A 24,017-nucleotide genomic window follows, 5' to 3' on the forward strand; every position below is an offset into this window, starting at 1 on the left:
GCGCAAAGAGCCTCCTCTCGTTTCCATGGGAACCTCGCCCCTCAGAGTCCCCACCGCTGAACTGTTGAGCCCAAGCTGTTGCTCCTTTTCAGGTTCCCTGGCGCTAGGGCGGGGTCTGCCGCCAGTTGAGGGGACAAAGTAAGGGGCTCGAGGGGAGGAGGCCAGGCGGCCCTGCCTCCCGGGACCGGCGCTCCCCAGCTCTCTTCGGCGTCCCGGCGTCCGCGCGCTGCTGGGGCCTCCGCGCTCTGAAGCGAAGGGGCCCGGCGAGGCCAGGCAGTGTCCGTCTCCGGCCCGCGCGCGCTAGCCCCGCTTGCTCCGCGTCAGCGCCTTGTAGCCCCCGGCCGAGGGCCCGCGCGCCGCTGACAGGTACTCCCCGGGCGGGGGCCGGGCGCCGCGGGCGAACGTGCAGGTAGCCGCGAGCACGGCAACAAGCGCGCCTGGGGCCTCACCCTCCTGGGCTTCTTGTAAAACGGGGCTTGGGCTGGAATTCTAGTGCTCGTTGCGATTCCGTTGCAGAGCATTCCCTGGCTCTGTGTGGTCCGAGGGACAAGTCCCCTTCTCTCTCCTCTCTAGAGTAAGGAGGTTGACGCAGATGATCCCTAAGGTCTCTTCTAGCGGATATGGGTTCATTGCCCCTCACTGCACACCAAGTGCAAGAAGCAAGAAAGGGAACTGGATGGTTTGAGCAAAAATTCAGCTCAGGATCTAGAGTTAGAGCAACTTGGGTATGTGACTTTGGGCAAAGCTATTACATCTATTGAACCTCAGTTTCCTTGTTTACACACTGGAGGTCATAAAAGTACCACTTCAGGGTTTTGAAAATTAAATAAGACAATTCATGTGTAAGTTTAGCCAGGGCCCTGCGCCTAGTAAGCGTTATCCTAAGTCCCAGCCATCATTTCTGATACTTTAAAAGACGTTCCTTAGCCACTGTGAGAGACCTTTTCCTGATTTTTGAAGTAATTTTATCTCTGGGCAAATCTATTCTTTTTTATTTATTTATTTTTTGTTCCCTACCGCGCCCCACCCCGCCGCCCCCTTCCACACGGATGTTACCTTAAGAACTGGGTTTCTGATGTCGGGGCGTCTCCTCCTACGCGCTCCTGAGACACACCCAGGCATCGCACCCCGTTGGGGAGTGAACCCAGGACATTCTGCACGTAAAGCAGATATGGTAACCACTACTCTATGGAACCACCCCAAGAAATCCATTCTCCTAAGTGCGATGATTTTGTAGGCTGATTCTAATGGGAGAAGCCTGGGTCTTCTTACCCAAGACTGGCTGCTTCTGGCTGATTTATCTCCTCCCTTCAGCTGTAGACTGTGTTTTAACATTACCACACAGCATCTAGGGAGGGTGCAAAGCCCAACACCACTAGTGCAGAAGATGCTTCCCCTTCCTCGACATTCCTAGAGGATGTGAGCATTTATATATCACGATACAGACACAACTGAATACTGAATTATAATCTTTATATAATATTATAACAAAACAGAAGTGGTTGCACACAGTTAAACAAAATACTTAAGAATTCTATGCTACTTGCATTGAGTTCGAGCTTCATGTTAATTGGGAAAATCCTAATAGGAGTTTTAAGTTAGTGATAAAAATGTTTGTTTTAAATCTGGGAACTCCCAGTAGCTCCACAAACAAGGCTTCATTCATCCAACGAGCATCCTAATGTGGAAATACGAGTATTTTTTTGAGCACCTATTATGTGCATGGTACTTGTGGGGTACTCTGAGGGATACAGAATTGTTTAAGACAAGCTTTGCCCTCAAGAAACGTAGAGTCTAATAGAGAAGACCGACCATGCATACAAAACACATCTAATACAAGCAGAAAGTGATGAGTTCACGAGAGAGATACAAGTAACTGTGCTGTGAACATTCATTCAGAAGCAGCAGAGACCAGAGCTCAGTGGCTACATAACGAGAGCATCAAGGAGGAAACAGCATTTGAGCTGGGCCTTGAAGGACATGGGGAATGTGGACATGCCAAGAAGCAGGGAAAAGATATTCTGGGTGCCCTCCCCACAGCCCTGAGACCTAGAGGGCAAATGTCTGTCGCCCTGACTACGTGGTGGTGAGCTCCTAGGAGGCAGGGGCTGCGTTTTGGCCAGTGTTTTATTCCCAGTTTGGCACATGGACGGCACATCGTTAATAACTGTCAGTGAAGGAACAGGGCCTACATGTCTCTCGCCGAGAGGAGCCGAGATGCAGTCTCTAGATCACCCTCAGGCTCACACACCCTCTTACAGCCACTCTTGTAGGGGAAGCATGTGACCAGGCAGATGATTGTGGGGTAAGGGCCATGTCGTTGGCATATTTAGGACAGAACCAGCCAGTTGGGAGAAGAGCGAACAGGGTTTTGCAAATGGGTGGGAGAGCTTGTGAACCCCCTTCCATGGAAACGAGCTGTACAACCCCGAGGGGAGGAAGCTGCAGCAGGGGATCACGAAGCAGCCTTGAGGACCAGTGATGGACATTCCTTTAGCTCTCATGGCACTCGTGTCTATTCCTGGCTCTTCTTTTTCTATGGCTCACTCCTCCCCAGAGACATTTTTCTCCCATCTGTGACCCGCCTGGACTGGGAAACTATGTCCACCATGACAACAGGTCGCCAAGACCTGCAGCTGCTGCAGAAGAATGAAGCTGGCTTCAGCAGCACCATCTTCAGGATGACTTCTGGGCCCGGCCTGGAAGAATCCAGTGCTGCCTAGGGCTCAACCTGTGCCAGCAGCTAGCACAGAAACAGACCACTCAGAGCAGTTGTCCAATGATCCCGGGAGCAGAGAACTACCTTAGGACCTGGGGTGGAGATGTCACTTGAGGAGGGCAAAGCAGAGAAGACTGAAAGGGGGAATGGCTTGAAGACAGGGAAAACCCTCCTTAGTCCTACGTAGACTTCCGCTGGGATCCTCTGTTGCTCACGGAGGGTGCAGTATCCTCAGAATGAGGAAGCTGGGAAGAGGTTAAGTCGGCGTGACTGAAGATGGGATGGGGCACAACTGACTGCCAATTTTGTCCCCAGATGTGGGATGGTACGGGACTTCTGGGGGCCACAAATCCCCCTTTCCTGGTGATGCGACCCATGCTGTTTCACCATCCTTTTGACAGTCTCTGCTACCAGCCCGGATCCCTGCTCTTCCTCTCCGACCTGCCTCTCCAGTTTGCTCCCTCTCCACTGGCTGCAGGTAGGTGCCTGCCAGGTGTGTCAAGATTCCTGTGCAGCTAAGTGCCATGAGAAGCCTGAATAATTCCAGACCTGGCACTTGAGCAGAGGCTACAGCTGCTCAGCGCCTGCCATGGAGGCCTACGTCAAGGGGCCTGATGACCCTCTACAATTACAACAACTAGAACGTCTTGTGTTACAACTTTCACTTTTCCATCTGAGGGATCTGAGTTCTTACATTATGAGTCAAAGGGCCAAATGGTAGCTGGCACTGAGACCAGTGACCTTTTCACTGCCTCGGCTGTCACTGAAGGTGTGCCATCTGCCTACTGATGAGGCCACAGTCTTAGGCTATTCTGGAGTTAGACCAAGACTCTCCTTCCTTCTCTCTCCAGTCAGAATTACCTCAGTTCTCCAGCCCAGCTCGGCTTCCCTCTGTCATCAGACACATTTGGCTAGTCTCTCACTTGCAAGCACTAGCTAGACACTGACGTGTTCCCATGGTGGCAGGTCCCATCAGAGACTGGTGTGCCTCCCTTCACTCAGCCAGGTTCGCCCTCTCCAAGGCAGCCACCCTGGGTAGCTGGGACACTTTAGGGGACTCTGTATCCGGGCTAGAGGACCAAGAATATGAAAGCTATTTTCCCACTGGGTAAGGAGGCAAGTTGACAAAGTTTTCCCAGTGGGATTCCCTAGCCTGGGTAGTAATGGCACACCGCACCCCACTGGCACCCCCGGCAAAAGCTCAGTGAGCCTCAGAGGTAAAGGTGAGGAGGTGGGTGTGGCAGGGAGGGGCTCATGGAACAAGCCTGAACTAAAGCAACGCCCCGCATGCCGGCCTCACTCGACCTAGATGTAATCGACAGGTGGGCAACAGGCTGGGTGAAGGAGGATGCCCTGGAGGCTGGGATGAGGAGATGGAGTTGATTATAATCTATATACGCAATTTATCTTCATGTGGCCTGAGAAGGCTTGGAGCTAGGCAGGTGTGCCCCGGACAGCAGCCGCCTCTCTCCCCAGGCGACACACACTGCTGGGCAACTCTTCTCTTGGTCTGGCAGACTGACTCGCATTTCATGAAGGCCTCAAGAGACCTTCTCCACAGCTCCCACCCTCACTGTTGGCTCAGTGAGATGCCTCCCCCAGCCCTGTCCAAAACCCGATTGTCTCAGTGTCCCAAATGTTCCTGTGCTAGGCTGGACTCTGCCTCATCAGAATGACCACACTCCTGCCAACTTCAAGCTTTTATTTTCTACACAGGACTGAGAACCTAGGAGAGGCAGGTGGAATGCCATGGGAATAGAGTAAGTGCTTTGGGGCAACAGGTGGAATTATGCCGGGATAAGTGGGACGCCAGGCTGTCGGGCAGTGAGTGCTGCTGGAGAGCCCGTCTGGCGGGTGGGGCTGGCTAGAGCATGGCCAGATGCTCTCTGCAGCCAGGTCAGCAGCAGGCAGCCCCTGCTGCCCCACCCCGCACCCCAATGCAGCCTCTGCCTGCCCCTCCGCCTTGCTCTTTCATCTCTCCCCCCTTTCCCTCCACCCCTTGCCTACCTCGGCTGAGCTCAGGAGTGCCCATCTTGGCCTGCACGCCGCAAGACCTGTGCTTCTGGGCACGTCCCTCTGATTCCTCTCTTACAAAGGGAAAAGGACTCCGATGAGAGAGGAGGTTATGGCAGGAAGACAGAACTACGTGCAAGCTAAATGGGAAGGAATCAGGTTGAAGGGACCCTGCCAGAGAAGGACTGGAGGTACCGCTAGCTCTAAAGGCCTTCTGGTCTCCAGGAGGAGTTGCGAGGCCAGGCAAAGCTGCTCTGATGGGGACCTGGCCTCGGAAAGAGAAGTCTGTATCTCATTGGTCCCTGTCTGAGAGCCTGAGGGCCTGTGATGGATCCATTTGACAGGAAGGCTGGCATAAAACTAAACCTATTCTTTTTTCTTACAGTTCATCTCTCTGAATCTTGAGCTGCAAAGCAGCCTCTCTGCTGACTTTCCCATTTCCTCTGTCCTACACCCAGGTGTAAACCTCAGGGCGATAACTCTCACTTTCCACATTTTGTTAGTTATGAAACACCAAAGGCCCTTCACAAAACAGCCACCTTTTATCCCTACGTCTTCACTTAGCCCGAGTCCCTGCTCCCGTGCCTGGGCTACTGCAATAGCCTCCGAGCTGCTCACACACATCCTTTAGTCTGCCCACGACATCATGACTAGATTAATCTTTTGAAGTTCAGCCTCATTTCACACGTTACTCCCAGGTTCATTGCTTTGTGTGGTCCTCCTGTTGACTGCCAAGCGCAGTACAGACTGTTCTGCTCAGGGCCTTTCCCATCCCAGCGCCAGCCTGCCTCCTGGCTTTAGCTCCCAGAGCATCCTAGTACGCATCTTTCACTCAAATCGAACTGGACTGCTAACTCTTCCTTGAAATACCTTTTCCATCCTTTTATCTCTTCGCCTTTGCTCATGCTCACGGTGAGCACCTTTTTAGTTTGAAAAATTTCAGACCCACAGAAAGTTGAAAGAATAGTACGGTGAACACATATATCCTACGTTTAGATTCACCACTTGTCACATTTCTCTCTTTTTTTTCTTCTTTTTTCTGAATCCACTGAAAATAAGGTGTAAGCTCTTAAGACACTTCACCCCTAAATACTTTGGTCCATATCTCCTAATAATAAGGACATTATCCTATATAAGCACCTTTATAAAGGACATTATCTTCTATAACCATTTTAAGTGTATAATTGTGGCATTAAGTACACTCACAATGTTGTACAACCATCACCACTATCTATTTATAGAAGTTTTTCATCATCATAAATAGAAACTCTGTACCAATTAACTATCCCTGTATTCTACTTTCTGTCTTTATGAATTTGTCTATTCTAGGGACTTTATATAAGTGAAATCACACAATATTTGTCCTTTTGTGTCTGGTTTATTTCACTTAGCATAATGTCTTCAAGGTTCGTCCACGTAGCATGTATCAGAATTTCATTCCTTTTTAAAGATGAATAGTATTCCGTCGTATGTGTACATCACATTTTGTTTAGCCATCCATCTGTTGATGGACACTTGGGTTGTTTCCATCTTTTGGCTTTTGTGAAAAATGATGCTGTGAGCATAAGTGTAGAAGCATCTGTTTGAGTCCCTGCTTTCAGTCCTTTTGGGTCTGTACCTAAAAGTAGAGCTGCAGGATCATGTGGTAAGTCTGTGTTTAACTTTCTGAGGAACCGCCAAACTGTTTTCCATAGCGACCAAGAAATTTCACAACGACGCAATATTATTATCTAGACTACAGACCATAATTACATTTCTCCAAATACCCCTACATTTTCCATTACAGCTTCTTAAAAAAATTTGATTCAGGATCCAATCAGGGATCACAGACTGCATTTGGTTGCCATGTTTCTTAGTTCTTCTTAACGTGGAATAGTCCTCCTGCCCTTTTGTTTTTCATAATATTGACATTTCTGAAGAATCCAAGCTAGTCATAGTGTGGAAGACCTCTCAATTTGGATTTGTTTGAATGTTTCTTCACAATTAGATTTAGGTTAAACCTTTTGTAAGAATATTCTGTAAGTGACATGTTCTTTCTGTTGCATTACTTCGGTCACTTAACATTGTTTTATCCCATTATTGTTGATGCTGAATTTGAGTACTTGGTTAAGATGGTATCTGCTAGATCTCCCCATTGTCAAGGAGTCGTTTGCCCTTCGAAGTCATAAGTGATCCGTTGAGTGGCAAGTGGAGACAGTGTGATATCTTGTCTCCAACAACCTGTTAGTTGTTGGTTTCAGCGTCAAGTAATGATCTTTGCCTAATTTACCTCATTATGTTTTTAAAATTATATCATCCTTTCTACATTTAGTATACATTTAATACGCTATTATTCTTCGGTAAAGAATTTTCTCTTGTCCAATTTTTCAGTATCTCTATAGATTATTCTTTTTTTATTCAGTGTGTTCTAAGCCATTACCGTCATTATTGTTTTAGATGCTCAAATTTTTCTATATTTGGCTAGCAAGAGCGCCTTCAAGCTGGCCCCAAGTCCTTGTGTCACGTTCCTGTTAGTGTCTGAGCACTTCGTTACTTTCTAGCACAGGATAATGTTCCAGATGCTCGTAGCATTGCCTGTCCTAAACATGGAATCAGCCATTTGTCCATAGATCTCTAGTTTCTTTAAGTGGGAAGAGATATTCAGAAACAGCCCTAGGTTCTCGATACGCTCATTGCCTTATTGTTTCTCAGCCTTGTCAATGGACAGAGAATGAAAACTCTTTATTAATCATTGAATTCTAGGACTCTGCTTCTGACTACATCAGAATCTTCTTATTATAAATAACTATAAAACTGGGAAATGTGTATGGGGCAACTCTTAATAGGCTTCAAACAGTAAGCAGGACTGTGAGTACTGAGGGCAGGAACACGCTTGCGGTGGGCCCCGCGTATACCCTGCACCTTTGCCTGGGGACAGTCTGCTGACTCCGGCACAGAGGTGGAGCCCATGCAGAGCACAACAGTTCTTCCGAGCTGATAAGGCAGAGGTCCGAGTTGAGGGCTGCTGAATCCGAATCTAGCCAGAGTGGAAACTCATCACTAATACTCTGGGTATTGGGCTGAGACCGGAAAGGCCATGACCTAGGGCAGGGGCTGGCAAACTACAGCCTGCCCAAGTCTTGCCCACCCTGGGCCAAATGCGGCCATGCCTACCTATTTGTTTACTTATCGTCAATGGCTGGTTTCACGCCACAGTGGCAGAGCTGAGTAGTTGTGAAAGTGAAAGTTTGGGGTAAATTCCTAGAGGTGGGATTGCTGGGCCAGAGGGTAAATGCTGTGTCACTGTATTAGTCAGTCTACCAGATTTCCCTCCATCGCTTTTGTGTGTTTCCCCAAGCTTTGCCATCAGACTTTACTGTCCAAGTTTTTTAGCTTTTGCATCTTATTTGTAGTGAAGTTGGGCGTCTTTTCACATATGTAAGGGTGGACTGAAAACTCTTCAAGGCTAGGGACCGAGGCTGTACATTCTACACTCTACTTATGCAAGCAGGTTGCCAATGTGCACTTGGTAAGTCAATAAGGAATGACCTGGTCATTCCAGACCTACTCTGGACTCTGGTGAAACCTGTCGCCGTGACGAGTTAACTCTTGTTAGAGTGTGGGGCAATGCCAGGCGCCTAGCAGAGATCTCATGAAAGAGAGGTGCACCTACTACAGAGAGCAAGTCCTGGACTCCCCACTGCCAGGACCCCCTGTAAGGACAGGTAGAAGACCCTTCTCTCCCAGTGGCATGTAGTGAAAAGAGTGTGGCGCCCTGAGTCCAGGGACATCCACAAAGCCACGACAGTGCATGACACAATAACCCTCTTACCCTAGTGGAATTGTTTCTATTATTTTTACTATCTGTTAAATGCATCAACATGGACACGGTAAGACTTTCTTCCTGACTGATTGATTCAATAGATAACGTAGTGTCACAGTTCAAAATCCAAAAGTACCATTTAACAAAAAATGTCCCCTCATTCTTATTTCCAAACCAAGTTACCTTCCTCTCAAAAGCAACTAATGCTATCAATTTCTTGGGTATCCTTTCAGAGATAGCACATGCATAATATGTGTGAATACACACACATATTTTTATCTAAACTGTAGCATATCATATACACCGTTCATCGATCCTTTTTTCCCCACTTAACTATCTGTTTTAGAGATCATCCTATGTATACTGACATGTAAAAAGCTTCCGTGAACTTTTTCACAGTACAGTATCCATTATGCACTAGAACTTATTTTACTGGTCCCTTACATATGTTATTTTACACACTCAAGTGTATCTGTAGGATAAATTTCTAAATATGGACTGAAAGGGATCTCTACCTTTGTAATTTTGATAAATAATGCCTTTTTTTTTTTTTTTTTAACGAAGCTGGAGCTGTATCAGTTTACAGCCCATCACTGTGGGGCTGTAACAGTAGGGGCCTGGGCAGCCATGCTCCGGGAAGGCATGCTGGGAAGTGGCAGGACAGCCCTCTGCACGCTGGGTGTGATGATCGTGGCTGCTCTGCATCTGAGAGGACCTCAGATGAGCACTCGGCAGGGTGGCCCAGTGGGGCACAGGCTTCGGAGCAGGAAATGAAAAGGAGCCTGCTTCTGAACTTGACAGCTTCAATGCCTTCCTTGCTGAGAAGGCTCTAGGGAAAGATGGCTCCTGCTCCCCAGGCCAAACAACCCCCAGGAGAACTGACTTAGAGACCAGATTTCACTGGAGTTTGGGACTGGCCTTCATAATTGGTAGCTAAATGAGTCTCATGGGCTGGACAGGTGCAACAGACCGAACAGTAGGTGTGAGTGAAGTGGGAAGGTTCTGTCCGCTTGAGTGCTTACTGTGTAGCCGGCCCTGTGCTAGGGACACACAGAAAGGAGAAAGTACTTTAGCAGTAGAGACAGTGAAATGTATTGTTGTAGCAACGTGATGTGCGATGATAAAACGTACGGAGATTACCGTGGGGAGCGGAGGAAGGAGCCGTAACTCTTCTTAGGGAAGGTGGCACAGAGAGAAACAGCATGAAGTCAAGGGTAGGACTTGTAGGAAGGAGGAGCCATCAGAACCTTCCAGCGAGGTGGAGGAGGCGTCCACCCCAGCGGAGGTTTCTAGGAAATGTCTTTGCCTTCAAAGGAAGGTTCGGAAGGACCCAGGACTCAACACATAGTCCGCATCACCTGGCCACCTTGTGGGAACCCCCACTCGTTCTTCCAATCTGAGTTCCTACAGTGTCAAGTTCACACTGGTCATGTGACAGCGTTCGCTCTCTCTCCCATCCCGGGAAGCTCTTGGAGCTTGGGGATGGGGTTCTAATCACTCGCATTTCCCACAACTAGCACAAAGTCGTTGTTTGCTAGTTTAGGACCAAAGTGGTTGAACGGGAGACCTGCCTGCAGAGGAAACTGGCAAGCGTGCTGAGAATCCCGTCCGTCCTAGAGGTGGTGGTAATCCAGAGTCGCCTTGCATGGAGCCGCTGTGGCTTTGATCTACTTCTAGACCCATTCAGATGTGTTCCCTTCCTTTGTTTACTTGAGTTTCTTGGTAAATTGGCTCCTTAAGCCTTCACGATACTTAGTGAGTTCGTCTGAGTTTGAGGGTGGATAAATATTGCCACACCTGAGTCAATAAAGAATGAATCAGTGTGGCCCTGGTAGTTACTATGACAGCTGGGGATGCCAGAGAGAACTACAAAACGGGGACAGTGGGAAGCAGGAAATGTGGAGACAGGATTAGGGCAAGCCATCCTGTGGCATTTCCATGTCCTCCTAATGACACCTTTGATATCTGGGCAGCCGCTACTGCTCATGAAGTTCTCAAGAACCTCCCGGACGCTGCTCTACCTCGACTCCCCTGCCACTCTGACACCGTCCCCTCTCATTTGCTGGTCCTCCACCTTCTGGAGAGAATTTTCCCAAGCGCCCTCCTTGGTCCTGCCTTTGCACCCTCTCCCGTCTCCCTTTACGCTCTGAAGGAACTTGTCATGCTCATGGGTCAAGTGTCAGTTCTGTGCCGGTGATCGATTCCCCTCTGTCCCCTGGATACCACTCTCCCCAGACCTCACTGCTAGACGTGACCTCTTGGTTTCCATTGCCTACTAGACATTTCCATCTGGGTGACCTGCTGTCATCTCAAACTAAACATGCATGAAATCGAGCCTCCATCTCCATTTCTCCACCCATGGCATCAGCATTGTCTCACCCACCCAAGCTCAAAACCTGAGTCATGTTCGACGCCTCCTCCCATTCTTCCCTTCCCAAACACAAGTCTTGCCAACTTCCTTTGCAAATCTCTTATACGGCTCTTTGTCTTTTCCGTTCTGTCTGCTAATCCAGGGTCCCAGCACCCATGTCTTGAATATTTAATAGCTTCCCACTTGGTTTTCCGGCCTGCCAGTTTCTTCTTCCTTTAGTCTTTCTTTCATAGTTGGCCAGACAGATTCTCCAGAACGATTATGTTAATCCTCCTTCTCTCCTGCTCAAAAACTTTCAGGAGCTTTCATCACCATAGATAAGTCCAAACTCCTCAGGCTCAAGACCCTGTGTTTGGTCCCAGCCTGTGTCACTGGCATCATCCCACATGATATGGGTGTAGGCTCCGAAGCCAGACTCTGGGACCATATGACACTTCTTGACATATGCTGGGTGACCCAAGGCAAGTACTTAACCTCTCTGTGTCTGACTTTCCTCTTTAAAATTGCTTTATAAAAAAAATATAATCATTTCTAGGGTTGCCACGAGGATAAAAGACACTTAGAACAGTGTTGGGTACATAGTAAGCACCGATGTGCTAGTTTGTTATTGCACTGATTTCTTTTTTTTTTTTTTTTTTTATGCCTACAGCACCCGGTCTTCCTAGGTGGTCTCCCATCCAAGTACTAACTGTGCGTGACCCTGCTTAGCTTCCGAGATCAGACGAGATCGGGCGTGTTCAGGGTGGCATGGCCGTAGACTTGCACTGATTTGAACAGAGTGACTGCTGCGGGCTGCACACCTCTCCCCTGGGTGCACATATCCACCTCTCCCTGTTGCCTTTGCTCAGCTCAGTCTCTCAGTCCAGGATGCTCTTCTCTGCTGGCCGGTACCCATCCAGGGCCACTTACCGTCCTCTTCCTTCCAGTGAACACTCATCTGGTGCTTTCTGCAATGCTGCTCAGCCTGGGCTGGGTGGTGGTGGGTGTGTCAGGGCACATGAAGCCGCCATAGGCCACACATGGCACACATGGCACACGTGGAGGGTTCATTTTACTTGATAAGTAAGTTCATTCATTTTTATATCCAGACGTGTCATGGAGGAGAATGTGAAACTGACCAAAGGTTTTTGAGATCAAACACACAACTACTGAGAGTATTCAGAGTGGAGGTGTCTTGGCCCCCGCCCCCCACCGGCCCTAGGGCGGAGTGTGCATTCATTCCGCAGTGGAGAGGTCTGAGGGGCAGGGGCATGGCGGGTAGAAGGGGCAAGGCGAGGATCAGCTAAGGCAGGGGTAGTCCCAGTGCAGTGGAGGTGGCAGTCCTTGTGCTCAGGGCCCCTGAACACATGGCGGTCTGTCCGTCCTGAGAACTCATGTCCACACCACTTTTAGTTGCCCAGACGTAGCTCTTGTATTACAGTTTTATTAACTTTCCACATGGGTAGGTCTGATCTCTTCAACATCATCCTAAGCACCCGGAGCACAGGTGCGGGTGGGGTGCAGGTGTAGGGTAGTAGAGTGGAAGACAGACCTGGGCGTGAATTAGACCCTGAAGTTTACTGATTGAGCAAGTCACTTTTCCTCTCAGCCTCAGTTTCCTCATCTGTGAAGCATGAATAATACCTACCTAATGACGTCGTTCTGGGGAGTCAACTAGATAAACATTCGGCCTACGACACAGGTGGCACTTAGTAAACATCAGATCCCTCCCGGCCATACCAGGCTCTCAGCAAAGTCTAATTCTCGAATGTTCCACCCCCAACTGTATCCCCACTCCCTGCGTCTAGACCCGCAGCTTCTGCCTCCCTTCCTGCCACAGTGGATGCTCCTATCGGAGGCACCTGTGGGAGGCCGTCCTCTTCCTCTGTACTAGTCCCGGCCCCTCCCACCTTCACAAAGACCTCCATCGCCCAACTGCCTCCCCAGTGCCCTCCCTACTGGCTCACTGTCTTCACCATGTAATCATGCTGTAACATCACTCTATCTAAAACAAGACAATAAAAATGCCTCACTTAGTCCCACACCCTTCTAGTTACCATTCTATTTCTCTGCTCCCTTTACAGTCAAAAGTCCCTAAAGAATTGGCGTGCTCTTTGTTTACACTTCTACCGCCATTCCCTCTGAGCCCACCCCAGGACATTCTTATCCCCATCACCCCAAGACATTCTTATCCTCATCACCCCAGGACATTCTTATCCCCATCACCCCAGGACATTCTTATCCCCATCACCCCAGGACATTCTTATCCCCATCTTATCCCCATGGAAGCTGCTCTTCTCTAGTGACCTCTACGTTGCCAAGTCCAGTGTGCTGTTCTCAGGCTTCTTTACCATATGAAACCTAGAAACGCCTTCTGCCCAGGCCTCCCAGGCCTCCCAGGCCCCACCCTCGCCTGATTGTCCTCCAGTCTTGCCCCTCCTGTTTCTTTTGCTGCATGTCCTCTTCTCCTGGCCTCTAAGCACAGAAGGCCCCGGGGCTGTCCCTGGACCACTTCTTGTACTCACTCAGGTAATCTCATTCACAGTGATGGTCTTAAATGCCATCTAAAAGACACCCAAACTTAGATCTCAAATCCAGAGCTCTTCCTGGAACTCCAGACTTGCGTATCCACTGCCTACTCCCCATCTCCGCTTGGATGTGTCACAGACGTCAAATGTGAGCTCTCGATTCCCACCCCACCCTGCCCGTCCCACAATCTTTCCCATCTCAGTAATGGGAACTCTGTTCTTCCAGTTGCTGAAGCCAAAACCTTTGGAGTTATCCTTGGCTTGTCGCGCTCGCTCTCTCTCTCTCTCTCTCTCTCTCTCTCTCTCTCTCTCTCTCTCTCTCTCTCTCTCTCACCCTACAGTCAGCTGATCGGCAAATCCTGTCAGTCAGTTCCTTCAAAATACAGAATCTGGCTACTTCTTACCACCTCTATCTCCCCACCCTGGTCCAAATCACCATCACCTCTCAGGAGGTCGACCCAATAGCCTCCTGAGTGGTTTTGCCTTTTCTTCCCCCAACCCCACAAACTGTTCTCCAACAGCCAGAGTAATGTTTTCAGAACATGCTTGATTATGTCATTTATTGGCTTCAAACCCACCAATGTCTTCCTCTCAGAATAAAATCCAGATTCCTGTCCTGGCCTGCAAGGCCCTATGGGGCCAACCTGCTGCCTCTTTGGCCTCATTTCCCCCACACTCCCCTCGCTCCCTCTGCCCTCTGACCAGGCTGGAGACCCTCCTGCCCCGGGGAGGGTGTGCTTGTGGTTCCTTCTTTCTGGAGTGCTCACATAGGTGACAGGCTTGCTCCCATATGTCCTTCGGCTCTCTGCTTGAAGGCCGCCCTGTCAGAGAGCCTGCCCTGACCAGCCTCTCTGGCACTCTCTTTGCTGACCACTGACCACCAGCTGACATAGTATTTACATGTTTGTTTTTGTCCACCTCCTCACCACTAAAAACACTCAGGAGGACCTGCAGATGCTTGGCGGACGAGCAGGGCGTGGTGCGGACGGGAAGAGCCTGGTGTGCATGGACCCAGCCTCCGCCCCGCCCCGGCCCTGCTGGTGCTGCCAGGCACCTTGGCACAACCTTCCTGGACTTCCGTTCCCTCTCTGTAGAATCTCCCTAGAAGACTTCTAAGGGAGGATAGAGCTATACCATTCAAAGTCCTTGAGACATGATCAGTACTCAGTAAAATGGAGGCTAAAAAGACCACTTGGCCACTCTCTAGGAGGAGTCCAAGTGCTCTCTGTCTCTGTCTGCCCCAGATGGAGGGCTCATTCAGCAAATGAAGGTGACACCATGTGAGAAGTACTGATTCCGGTCTCCATGCCAGACTGTCCCAGGGCCCCCTAAACATCGTTTCTAGCTCCAGCCAGTTCTCCTCCATCCCCAGCACCATCCAGTTTGCTACCAAATCCCCTCAGATGGGGGCCATCTCTGAGCAGGTCCTGTGATTTGAAACCCTCCCCCAACCCCTGCTTTAGATGCCATGTGGGAAGCAGAGGTGCCTGCTGGGAATGTGTAAGTCTGTCTGGACTTTGCCATCCATGGGCCTCATGGATGCTCCCCTGACTCAGGACCCATTTTCGTGAGGTGGGGAACACGGGGAAGGCTTGGTGGCTGGTCTGATAGGTTTTCTCTGGCTGGTTGGTGAGGGTAACTAAAGAGTGGTTTCCCCATATGCCACCAGGGGGCGCCAGAGGCTGCTCGGCTCTTGTCAGGACTTGTCCCATGGTCTTAAGGTGTCTTTATTTCTCCCTCTCAGGTCTAAGGTTAGGCAGTGGCAGAGGCGCATGCACCTTGCAAAAACGGCATGGTGCTGGCTTTCTCCCAACTATCAGCTTGCTGGGTGCTCTTAGCCCACTCAAGGTCACATTAAGGGACTGGTGTTCAGGCTTCTAGGCTCTGTTCTTTATTGATAAGCTTTAGTGAACCCCTGGCTCTGTGAGCTTAGCCAGTTCTGCCCTCAGATTCCCAGCCTTGGGTAGGAGTGTATCTGACCGAGCCTGCTGTGCCATGGCTGTGCCTAAGTTGCTACACCATCCCTAGGACTGCAGTTTAGGTCAGGGAGGCATGCGGCAGGCATCAAAAGGTCCCAGCCAGGTCCTTGCCCTCAGGGATCACTTCTCATGCAGAAGGCACTCATCGGTTCTCAGAGGGGCTCCCAGAGGGGCTCCGGGAGCCTGCTGGTTAGATGGAGAGCTGGAGACCTCCAGATTCAGCCTCTCTCCTTCCCTGTGCGACTCCTTCCTGCCAGACGCTCTCCACGGCAGAGCTGAGCTGATGGGCAGCAACTGGCTCTCACTCACATCCCGAGGCTCTCACGCAGTGGGCTGGAGGTCTTAGGTGGTATCTCAGAGGGGATAGAGATGCCAGAGGCTGTGCAAACCAGGGTGGGAGGGGCGAGAGAAACCAGAGGAAGTCTGTGAAGTCCCTCGATCTGATTTCACTAGCACCAGTTCTTGGCCAGCCCTTCAGTACTAAATAGTCCCGTGGGCCTGTGTGCACGCTTCCCCCACCGTTAGCTAAGAGATACGATGAAAGCAACCTTCTGCCCTCCCGAGCCAGGCACCTCATAGAATTTTCTTGCCTGCTCAGCAAAGACCCCCAAGCCTGCATCCATTTCTCCCTCAGGTCAGGGGCGTCCTTACCCAGGGCCACCAGGCTGGTGGTGCCTGGAGAAGGCCCTGGCTCCCTGAAAGCCCTCCCTGGCCTGTCTCTGACCTGTACTGGAAGCGGGGATCTCCAGGGTGGGTTCGCAGCACCTGGCGTACTTCTGGGGGAGGCTCCAAGCCCATCTGCTCTGCCCGCTGCCAGCGCTGCAGCCGTGTGATCCCTGCCGGGGTGGGAAGAAGACAGTGGAGCCTCACAGGGGGCAGCGAAGAGTCGGGCTAGAGAATGTGTGTGGAGGGCCGTGTTGGGACCGCTACACTCCCATCTCCGGGGACAGCGCCCAAGAGGGTCAGGCAGGGCCTTGGGGCATTTCAGAGACATGTAGGTGACAGGACTGGCTCCAGAATGTGTCCCTGGGGCCTGAGAGGGTTCTCACCTGTGCAGGGCCCATACTGCCAGGCCAGGTCAAACTGCCTCAGCAGCTCCAGCTCCACTTCCTCCACGCTCAGGGGCTGGGGCTCTTCCCCTGCAATGACAAGCTGCTCTTCAGGCCTGCCCGGGCCTGTGCCATTCAGGGCTGGTCCCCTGCCCCTCACCTCACAGCTGTCCCACTGCTCCCCAGCCCTTGTCACTCCTCTGCCTCTGCCTTCTGCTGCCAGGCCTAGTGTAGGAAGTAGACGACATACTTCACTGACCCCTTGCATTGCCCACGTCTGCCCACGTCCCATGTCCCTTGGCATCCACTCCTCCCGCTTCCCCCCCCACCTCAGAGACCTAGCTCTGGTGCCAGCTTCCCCTTGCAGTGTCCAGCGGGGCCCTCCCTCCTCTTCACTACAGGGAAGGCATCAGTAATGAACCGCTTCCGGCCCATGGCGGCCACCCAGGCAGGCGGAGAAGGAGGCAACTGCGGGGAAGGAGAGAAGCCAGCGGGCACAAGAGAGACAGCTGCTGAGAGAGAGAGAGAGAGAGGGCTGGGGCCAGAGAGCGAGCCCGGGGCCAGCAACAGGCAGACAGGATGACCCAGACACAAGCAGAGAGGAAGTCCGCAGGTTCCAGGGACTGGCCTGTCCCCCTGCCCACAAGTGCGCAAACATCAAAGACCTAAGCCAATGGCTGGCCGCCTCCGTAGGGCGGGGCCTGGCTCCAGCCAATGGCAGGCAGCGCAGTCAGAGGGGGCGGGGTAGTAGCTGCAGCTGTGTTCTGGGGGAGAAGGGGTGAGGCTGGGGTGGGGACCTGTCAAAATGCCCCAGACTGCACCACCGCCTCCTGCCCGCGCCCCCGCCCCCCCCACCCCACCCCCACATTGGCCTGCAGTGGGTCTCCGGGGACTTACAGAGCGTTATCCTCAGCCTCTCACTTCCCGTTTTCCCTTCCTAGGCAAATGTTCTTTTCAGCCTCACTAATCCCCGTGGCCGGTTTGTAACTCCCCAGAGCCCAGCTGGAGCCTTCCACTCCCCCCCCACCCCCCCGCACCCCTCTTGGCCCACAGAACACTGTGGGGGCAGGTCTGGAGGTCCGAAGAGAGTTTGGGCTGCTCCAGCCCCCTTCCCTGCTCCCACCCCATCCTCACTGGCCCCAGGAGAGCTGACTGGAGGAGCCCATGGGTTTCGAAAGCTTCTTTCTCACCGTTTGCGCCCAGAGATACTAACCACTCTTAGTCCAGGCAAGCGTTTGCCTTGTCGGCTCTCCTGGGGTCCCACAGCCGGCCCCTGCCTGCCTTTCGAGTCAGGAAGATTCCACACTGAGCAGGAGACCAGAGTGTGTTTGGATCCCCAGTTCTTCATAGCAAAATCGGCCCTGTCTGTCTCACAGTAATGTGAGTGTGAGCAGAAAACACCAACAATAAACCTAACGCTTATATGGCATTTACAGTGTGCCAAATTCTGTTCTAAGCTCTTTCCCACAGACTCACTCAACTAGAATAGATATAAAATGATTCTGGAACAGAGGAAGTGCTACTACTCACAGGCACTGTGGGGCTCCAATTCAACCACAGCCCCTGCATGTCCCCCAGGAGCTCCCAGGCTAATAGGGCAGGCAGATAGGACATACACGCTGTCAGTACAAAGATAAAATTCCTAACCAACAAGAGAAGGGGAAGGGCGGGGTCAGAGATGGCTGGACCTTGAGCTGGCATAGCCCTGGAAGACCTCCTGGAGGAGGCAGGCTGAGTAAACAGTGTCTCAATTCTCTGCCCATGACCTTTGTCCCTTGGGCTCCTATCTTAGCTGACTCACCCCTACACCCACTTCCCCCTCACCAACTTCCTGGCAGCAAGAGAAGTGCTGGCCAGTGGGAGTCTGGGAATCCACACAGGGACGGCCCAGCTCTAATCTGCCTCTTGAGATCCCATCCGGTTCTTCCCACCAGGAGCCCAAGGGCCTGCTCGGAGGCTGATGCCTTCCCCTTCTCCCACTGCCCTGGAGTCTGGGTGCTCAGGGATAGGAGGAGGGTGGGCACGAGGTTGGAGAACACCCGTGAGAGGGGACCACCAAAGGGAAGGAGCAGGCCATGTCGTCAGGGACCTCCTCCCACCTGGCTGTCCCCGGTGCTTCTTGAGGAGGGCTGAGTGGGGGAGCTGAGCCCCTGGGCGGCTGCATGGAGCTGGAGGGCCCTTCCCTGCTTCATTGTTTGGGCTGGGCCTGATCTAATCCCCCTATCTGCCTCCTGGACTAAGTGGGGCCCACACTCAGGGGGACGGAGCCCTGCTGTGCTGGGCGGGAAGCAGGGAGGCCCTCTCCACCAGGCCCGGGAAGGGCCTAGGTGTGGGGTCCAGTCAGGCACTAAGCGGTCTGCTCTACAGAGCGGTAGTGTCCAGGCTGTATGGGGCTGACCACCCCTCCCCAGGGCGTTCCCAGAGGTGTGTGGCACCTACCTCCTGAGCCCCCTGGGTGGGGCAGACCCCTCCTTATTCCTGGTTCCTCCCACCCCTGAAAGCTGATAGCCGTGGGGCCCTTCCACCGCCCAGGGAGCGTGAAATGGGGTGTGCCGCTGGGCGGCCACAGTGCTCCCTCTGCTGCCTGAGCCTATTGCCTCTCCCCTCTGGCACCCCGACCTGCTCTGTGAGCACTGTCTGAACTGTCCCTGCTGACTGCCCCCAGCTCTGCCTAGCCCAGGCCCCACTAGCCTGTCTCCCCCAGCCCCCAGAAAGAGAGCCGGGGCAGTCGGCTCCAGTGCAGGCATCTTGGATTTGACGTTCTGGCCCAGCGTCACGGGAACGCTCCACTGGCAGCGCTGTGCTCCTCTCCCGGTCGGCCAGCAGTGGGCTCGGGCCCCAAGTCTCAGAGGTGTTGGCATCCGGGGTTTAGAACCATCTCTGACCAGTCGGCATTCTTCCCTTTCTTGGCATCTGGCTCCCTAAGTGTGCTGCCCACCCATGGGTCATTTCCTTCTTTACTTCCGCACCCTTGCCTGGCCCCTGTCACCTTAGTCCTGGAACCCCTGCCCTGCTCAGGCAGCCTTCTGGTCATCCCCAAACTGTTATCCTGGGGGCTGTCCCAGTTCAGGCTTCAGGCTCGAGGGCTGAGCCAAAGATCTGAGTTGGAAACTAAGTTCTCTCCTCTTCAGGGACTTTCCTGAGACCCAGCCCCAGGATCCTGTGTCTGCCCTGACCCATAGAGGCTGGTGATAGGACTGAGCTTTGCACCTTGGCCTGGAAACACTCAAGGTCCTTGCTTTATGGCCAAGACCAAAGCCTTGGGGGAACTCAAGAGAAAAGGAGAGAAAAGAACTGGAACAAGAGCCCAGAACCTCCCTGAGGGCTGAGGCCCACCAGGGACTGCTCCACGGGGAAGGGGGATTAGGCCTGGCTTAGCTCAGACAATGCTGCAGGATGGGGGCCTCGGCACCGCGCATGTGCCCTGAGAGCCCCTTCCCCTCCCCCAGCTCATGATGGAGCTTGTAGGCAGAGCCAGCTAGAAGTGGGAAGGTGGGGACAGGTGGAGGGAGGGAAGCAGCTGCCTGGGGCCCAGCGGGCTACGGGCGTTGCCCGCTCTCCTTCCCTCTCCCCAGCACCCCCCTCCTCAGGCCCTCAGGCCCTGCCACCCACCCTGAGCTGCGGATTCTGGGCAGCCATACACAAACACCCTGGGCCTCGTTCCCCATCCTGCGGGCCAGATTCTTTCAGGCAGCAGCTCTTAGTCCCTCGCGACCCTCACAGACCCCTGCCTCTCGCTGCTCCATGTTCTCTGGCCTAGCGGGCTTAGGGGCAGGGGCCTGGTGGAAGGCAAAGGTTCTCCTGGGTCTGAGTCTTTCTGCCACTGGATATGTCTTTTGTCCTGTCCCCACCACCCGTTCTAAACCTCCCACTACTTCCCCTTGGCCATCCTGGCTTGGTGTTCTGAAAAGGGGCCCTCTGGCCATTCCTCACCTTGGCCACCAGGTGTCAGACTTTGTCCAGCTGGGAGGAAGGTTTTAGTTAGTTTCCACCCATCAGCCAGGCCTTGGAGATCAGGGCAAGCTGAGGAGGGGCCTGGAGGTGACCTCTGAACTAAGGCGGCAAAGGGACCCTGAAGGTTGAGATGAGGAAAGGGCTAGATCTCTGGTTCTAAAGCTCACAGTATTCTCTGACTGCCCCGCCCCCACCCCACTGACAAGGGCTTTGTCCGCTGCTGGGAAATTGGGGGAACCAGGCTGAGTCAGGGAGCTCAAGAATTGAAGGGACAAAGGCAGGGACAGTTGTGGCTCCAGAGAAGAGGGGGGAGCTGAAAGGGAGCCACCCATGAGAGCACTCAGCCAGGCCTGGGTCACTGGCCATTGCCCTCTAGTTTAAGAGGAATAGGGTCTCCCCTTTGGCCCTTTCCCATTTGGGGTGGCTGTGATCCTGCGTGCATGCGCGTGTGTGTGCGAGAGAGAGACAGAGAGAGAGAGAGAGAGAAGGAGAGAGAGAGAGGCGGTGGTGGGGAGACTTCTCATATACAGAGGGGGCCCATAAGTCCCGGATGTTGGGCGAGTCTTTGCAAAAGCGAGCAGCTGGCCAGGTGTGACTACCTTTTTGCCACCCCACGTCAGAGCCCATTCTGAACCCACTCCTACCCCCCATGGAAGTGCCTCCTCTAAGTGACACTTCTCCATCCTGTGCACATCCTCTCAATCACAGGTGCGTGACCAGGTACCCAAGATGACAATGAGATTTCTAACCCACTCTGTGCTGTCTGGAAGTGGCAGGGAGAAGGGCCTTCCCTCCCTCTCGCTCACTCTTCCCAGCCTTACTGGGAACAGGACTTCTAGAGACGACGTCCTCCCCACATGACTCAGGTAGTCCACGTTCTTAGGCTGACCTCTGGATGCATGGGCCCCTGACCGTAAGACTGTACTTAAGAGGTGGAACCTAAGATAACCAGCAAAAACTCATCACCTCTCCTGAGATAGCTGTGGATGGAGAAGCAATGACAAACTCACTCACAGAAAAGCCTCAGGACCTGTCATTTGCCAGGAGCTACCTGCCCCATGGTCCACAGTGCCAAAATCCATGGGAGGGGCTCACACTGCAACACTATCAGTAGGGAGCTATTTGGGGGAGAGTTTGAGAACTCACTGCCCCTCTGGGCTCTCTTCTGGGTCCGCCTCCCCGCCTTACTCCTTAGGGTGCACCCCTCTGCATCCTTCGCCAGGGTGAAGTCCAGCGCTTGCCCACCCTTCTCCCGGTCACTGCCTCCCATCCCCCTCTGCACTGCGGCTCACAGCCAGTCAATAGTAGGATCTCTAAGCCCCTAGAGTCTCTTGCCCCACGGTTCACTGCCATTCTTGCCTTGCCAGTCCTCAGCCTTGGCAAATGCCCTTTCTCCACTCTGCCCCCACTTCTGGGCATCTCCGGCTTGCTAAGGAATGTCACGATCCATGCCAAACGGGTCCGTTGACAACAGAGTTGTGTTTGCCGATGTCACCTGGTTGCATGTGGCTGCCCAGCAACCCTTTTGATTCTCCTCTGCTTGTCCCTGATTCCATTCCCGAAGTCTCTTCATTGTGCTCCAACAGCCACCCCTCATGTGGCACGGACATGTTTAGATCTCTTTTGTTTGAAAACAACAGCAAACCAACTAACCGAAGAACCTTCCGTGCTCCCGCTACCCCCTCTAGACATTGATTCCCTTTGCCATCAAAATCCTGAGGGAATATATCCACCCTTTCTACTTTCTTCTCACCCTCTTCTTTAATCTCACGGTTTGGTATCTGCCTCTCAGCTGCTCTTGCAAAGGTCACCTGTGACTTTCTGATTACCAGAGCCAGGGGACTTTCCCCATACTATTCTCTCAATTCTTCTATGGCATCTGACGTTGTCGATCAGCTGCCTCCTTAAAACTCTCTTCTCCTGACTTCTAATACACTATTGTCTGGACACACTTTAAGTAAGTTTAAATCAAATCGTCAAGAACTTTTCTCTGTGCGTGTGCTGTGCTAAAATGCTATTGGAATACAAAGATGAATAAATCAGGGAGCCTGCGCTTAAGATACTACCTGCTTAAACAGGAGACAGACACGCTTAACTCTCCCTCGTCCTGCCCATCCTCCAAGAATGGTGTCAAATCCCACCTTGTGCATTTATGCACAAGCACTTAACCGTGCGCAAGGCACTGGAAATGCGGTGGTGACTCCAGACTTCACTGCCGCCCCTCTGGGGCCCCCAGACCAGCAGAGCCCTCACCCAGCTGGATGCAATCACTCCTTCCTCGACTTCCACAGTATTTTCCCTGGGTCTTTCTGCACTTAATCAAATTCTCCCTTGGATTCTAGCATTTGCGGGGAGGGAGGTCCTAGTCCCTTTTCCAGATTATTTTGTTCAACACACTAATTGAACACCTTTTTGGGGGCTGGCGCTTGAGCGGGTGCTGAGATAAACAGATGGAGAAGACTCGGAATCTGCCAAGAAGTTCACAGTACTGTAGTGTGGGACACATTTTTCTCTACAGCCTTTTGCTTGGTGCCTTACATGTAACAGGCTGCTACTCATTTTGCCCCTGGATGGAGACAGCCCACATGCTCTCTCCTTTCTGTCTTGTTAGGCAGGAGGCAGGGCCCGCAGGTGCCCCCGGCCATGCCTGGGCAAATGTCCCTGCCTAAAGAGCCTGAACCCCTCCAACTTGGGCTGGGTGACTCAGGGACATTCATCAGAGCCTGGCTTGCCCTACCTACAAGCCAGTCCAATAGCTCCTGTGCCTACACTCCGCCCCTCCCTTGGGAGTGGCTTGTCCACTTGTCCGTACCTCTGAGTGCATGTGCATGCTGTTGTGCCCTGTGGTTTCAGATAAGCTGGTCTTCCTTTCCCAGATAGAGCACAGGCTCCATAAGGGCAGGAGCCAAGTTAGATCTTTTATCGTTCCAATACGTGTTAGCACAGTGATTGGGCAGGTAATTAAGTCTTTAAAATACATGTCAACTGATTGACATCACCATCATGTGTTACTTCCTTCACTAAAGGCACCATTTCCAGGAGGACCTTGTCAAATGCCCATGTATTACCTGGGAGCAGCTAGCCCATTTACTTACCCAGCGGCTCTTCCCTAGTGCCGTGACATGCCACATGTCCTAAGTAACCTGTAGTTACCGATCGCTGCTGCTGCAGCCAAGCCTCTCACCTTCGCTGTCTCTCATCCTTTCCCACAACCTCATAAGGGTGTTTAATATCCCCATTTTACAGATGAGGAAACGAGAATAGAGTTCTAAGTAATTTGTCTAAAGTCATTTAGCTAATAGGTTATGAAACTAGGATTTGAGCTTCGGTCACCCCTCAAACAGCATCTATCCCATTCACTTGCAGCCCAATATGAGTTTTGTTTCTTACCAACTAATCTGCTGTCTCGTGTTGGAGATAAAGGAATAGTCGGCTGAGACTTGTGACTTGGCTGCGGTCTATCGCCCTCCTTAGGAGATGAAGGGCATTGAGAAGGTGGTCACTGAGGGGGAGAAGGGGCCCAAAGGCAGCCACGGGAGGGGGTTCTGAGGACCGAATGTACGGGCTGACCACTTGGAAAGAGCCCTGGAGGGGCAGATGAACTGCTTTGTAGAGAAACAGAC

At 52.3% G+C, this 24,017-nt stretch overlaps 1 protein-coding gene, 1 long non-coding RNA gene and 1 pseudogene across 5 annotated transcripts; 1 reads left to right on the plus strand and 2 right to left on the minus strand.

Annotated features, from left to right (window-relative positions):
- The first annotated feature begins 13 nt into the window (after window positions 1-13).
- Window positions 14-23,756, plus strand: LOC111734283. 4 transcript variants are annotated; one of them, XR_002778397.1, is made up of 4 exons: window positions 14-366; window positions 3,035-3,197; window positions 4,436-4,479; window positions 11,555-12,928. It is a non-coding gene; the product is annotated as an uncharacterized LOC111734283 (long non-coding RNA). The 4 variants fall into 4 exon arrangements; XR_002778399.1 differs by lacking the exons at window positions 4,436-4,479; window positions 11,555-12,928 and adding an exon at window positions 11,205-11,547 and having other exon boundaries at window positions 16-366; XR_002778398.1 differs by lacking the exons at window positions 4,436-4,479; window positions 11,555-12,928 and adding an exon at window positions 21,103-23,756 and having other exon boundaries at window positions 17-366.
- LOC111734290 lies at window positions 11,546-11,664 on the minus strand (annotated as a pseudogene).
- On the minus strand, window positions 13,956-17,133 carry POLD4 (DNA polymerase delta 4, accessory subunit). The gene is made up of 4 exons (XM_011386126.2): window positions 16,779-17,133; window positions 16,441-16,530; window positions 16,116-16,227; window positions 13,956-15,770 (listed from the first exon to the last, which is right to left on the minus strand). The coding sequence occupies exons 1-4, from the start codon at window positions 16,873-16,875 to the stop codon at window positions 15,746-15,748; spliced, it is 324 nt and encodes a 107-aa protein (XP_011384428.1). The 5' UTR covers window positions 16,876-17,133; the 3' UTR covers window positions 13,956-15,745.
- Window positions 23,757-24,017: the final 261 nt, after the last annotated feature.

This window comes from Pteropus vampyrus, unplaced genomic scaffold (assembly GCF_000151845.1).
Source record: "Pteropus vampyrus isolate Shadow unplaced genomic scaffold, Pvam_2.0 Scaffold943, whole genome shotgun sequence".
Taxonomy (NCBI): Eukaryota; Metazoa; Chordata; class Mammalia; order Chiroptera; family Pteropodidae; genus Pteropus; species Pteropus vampyrus.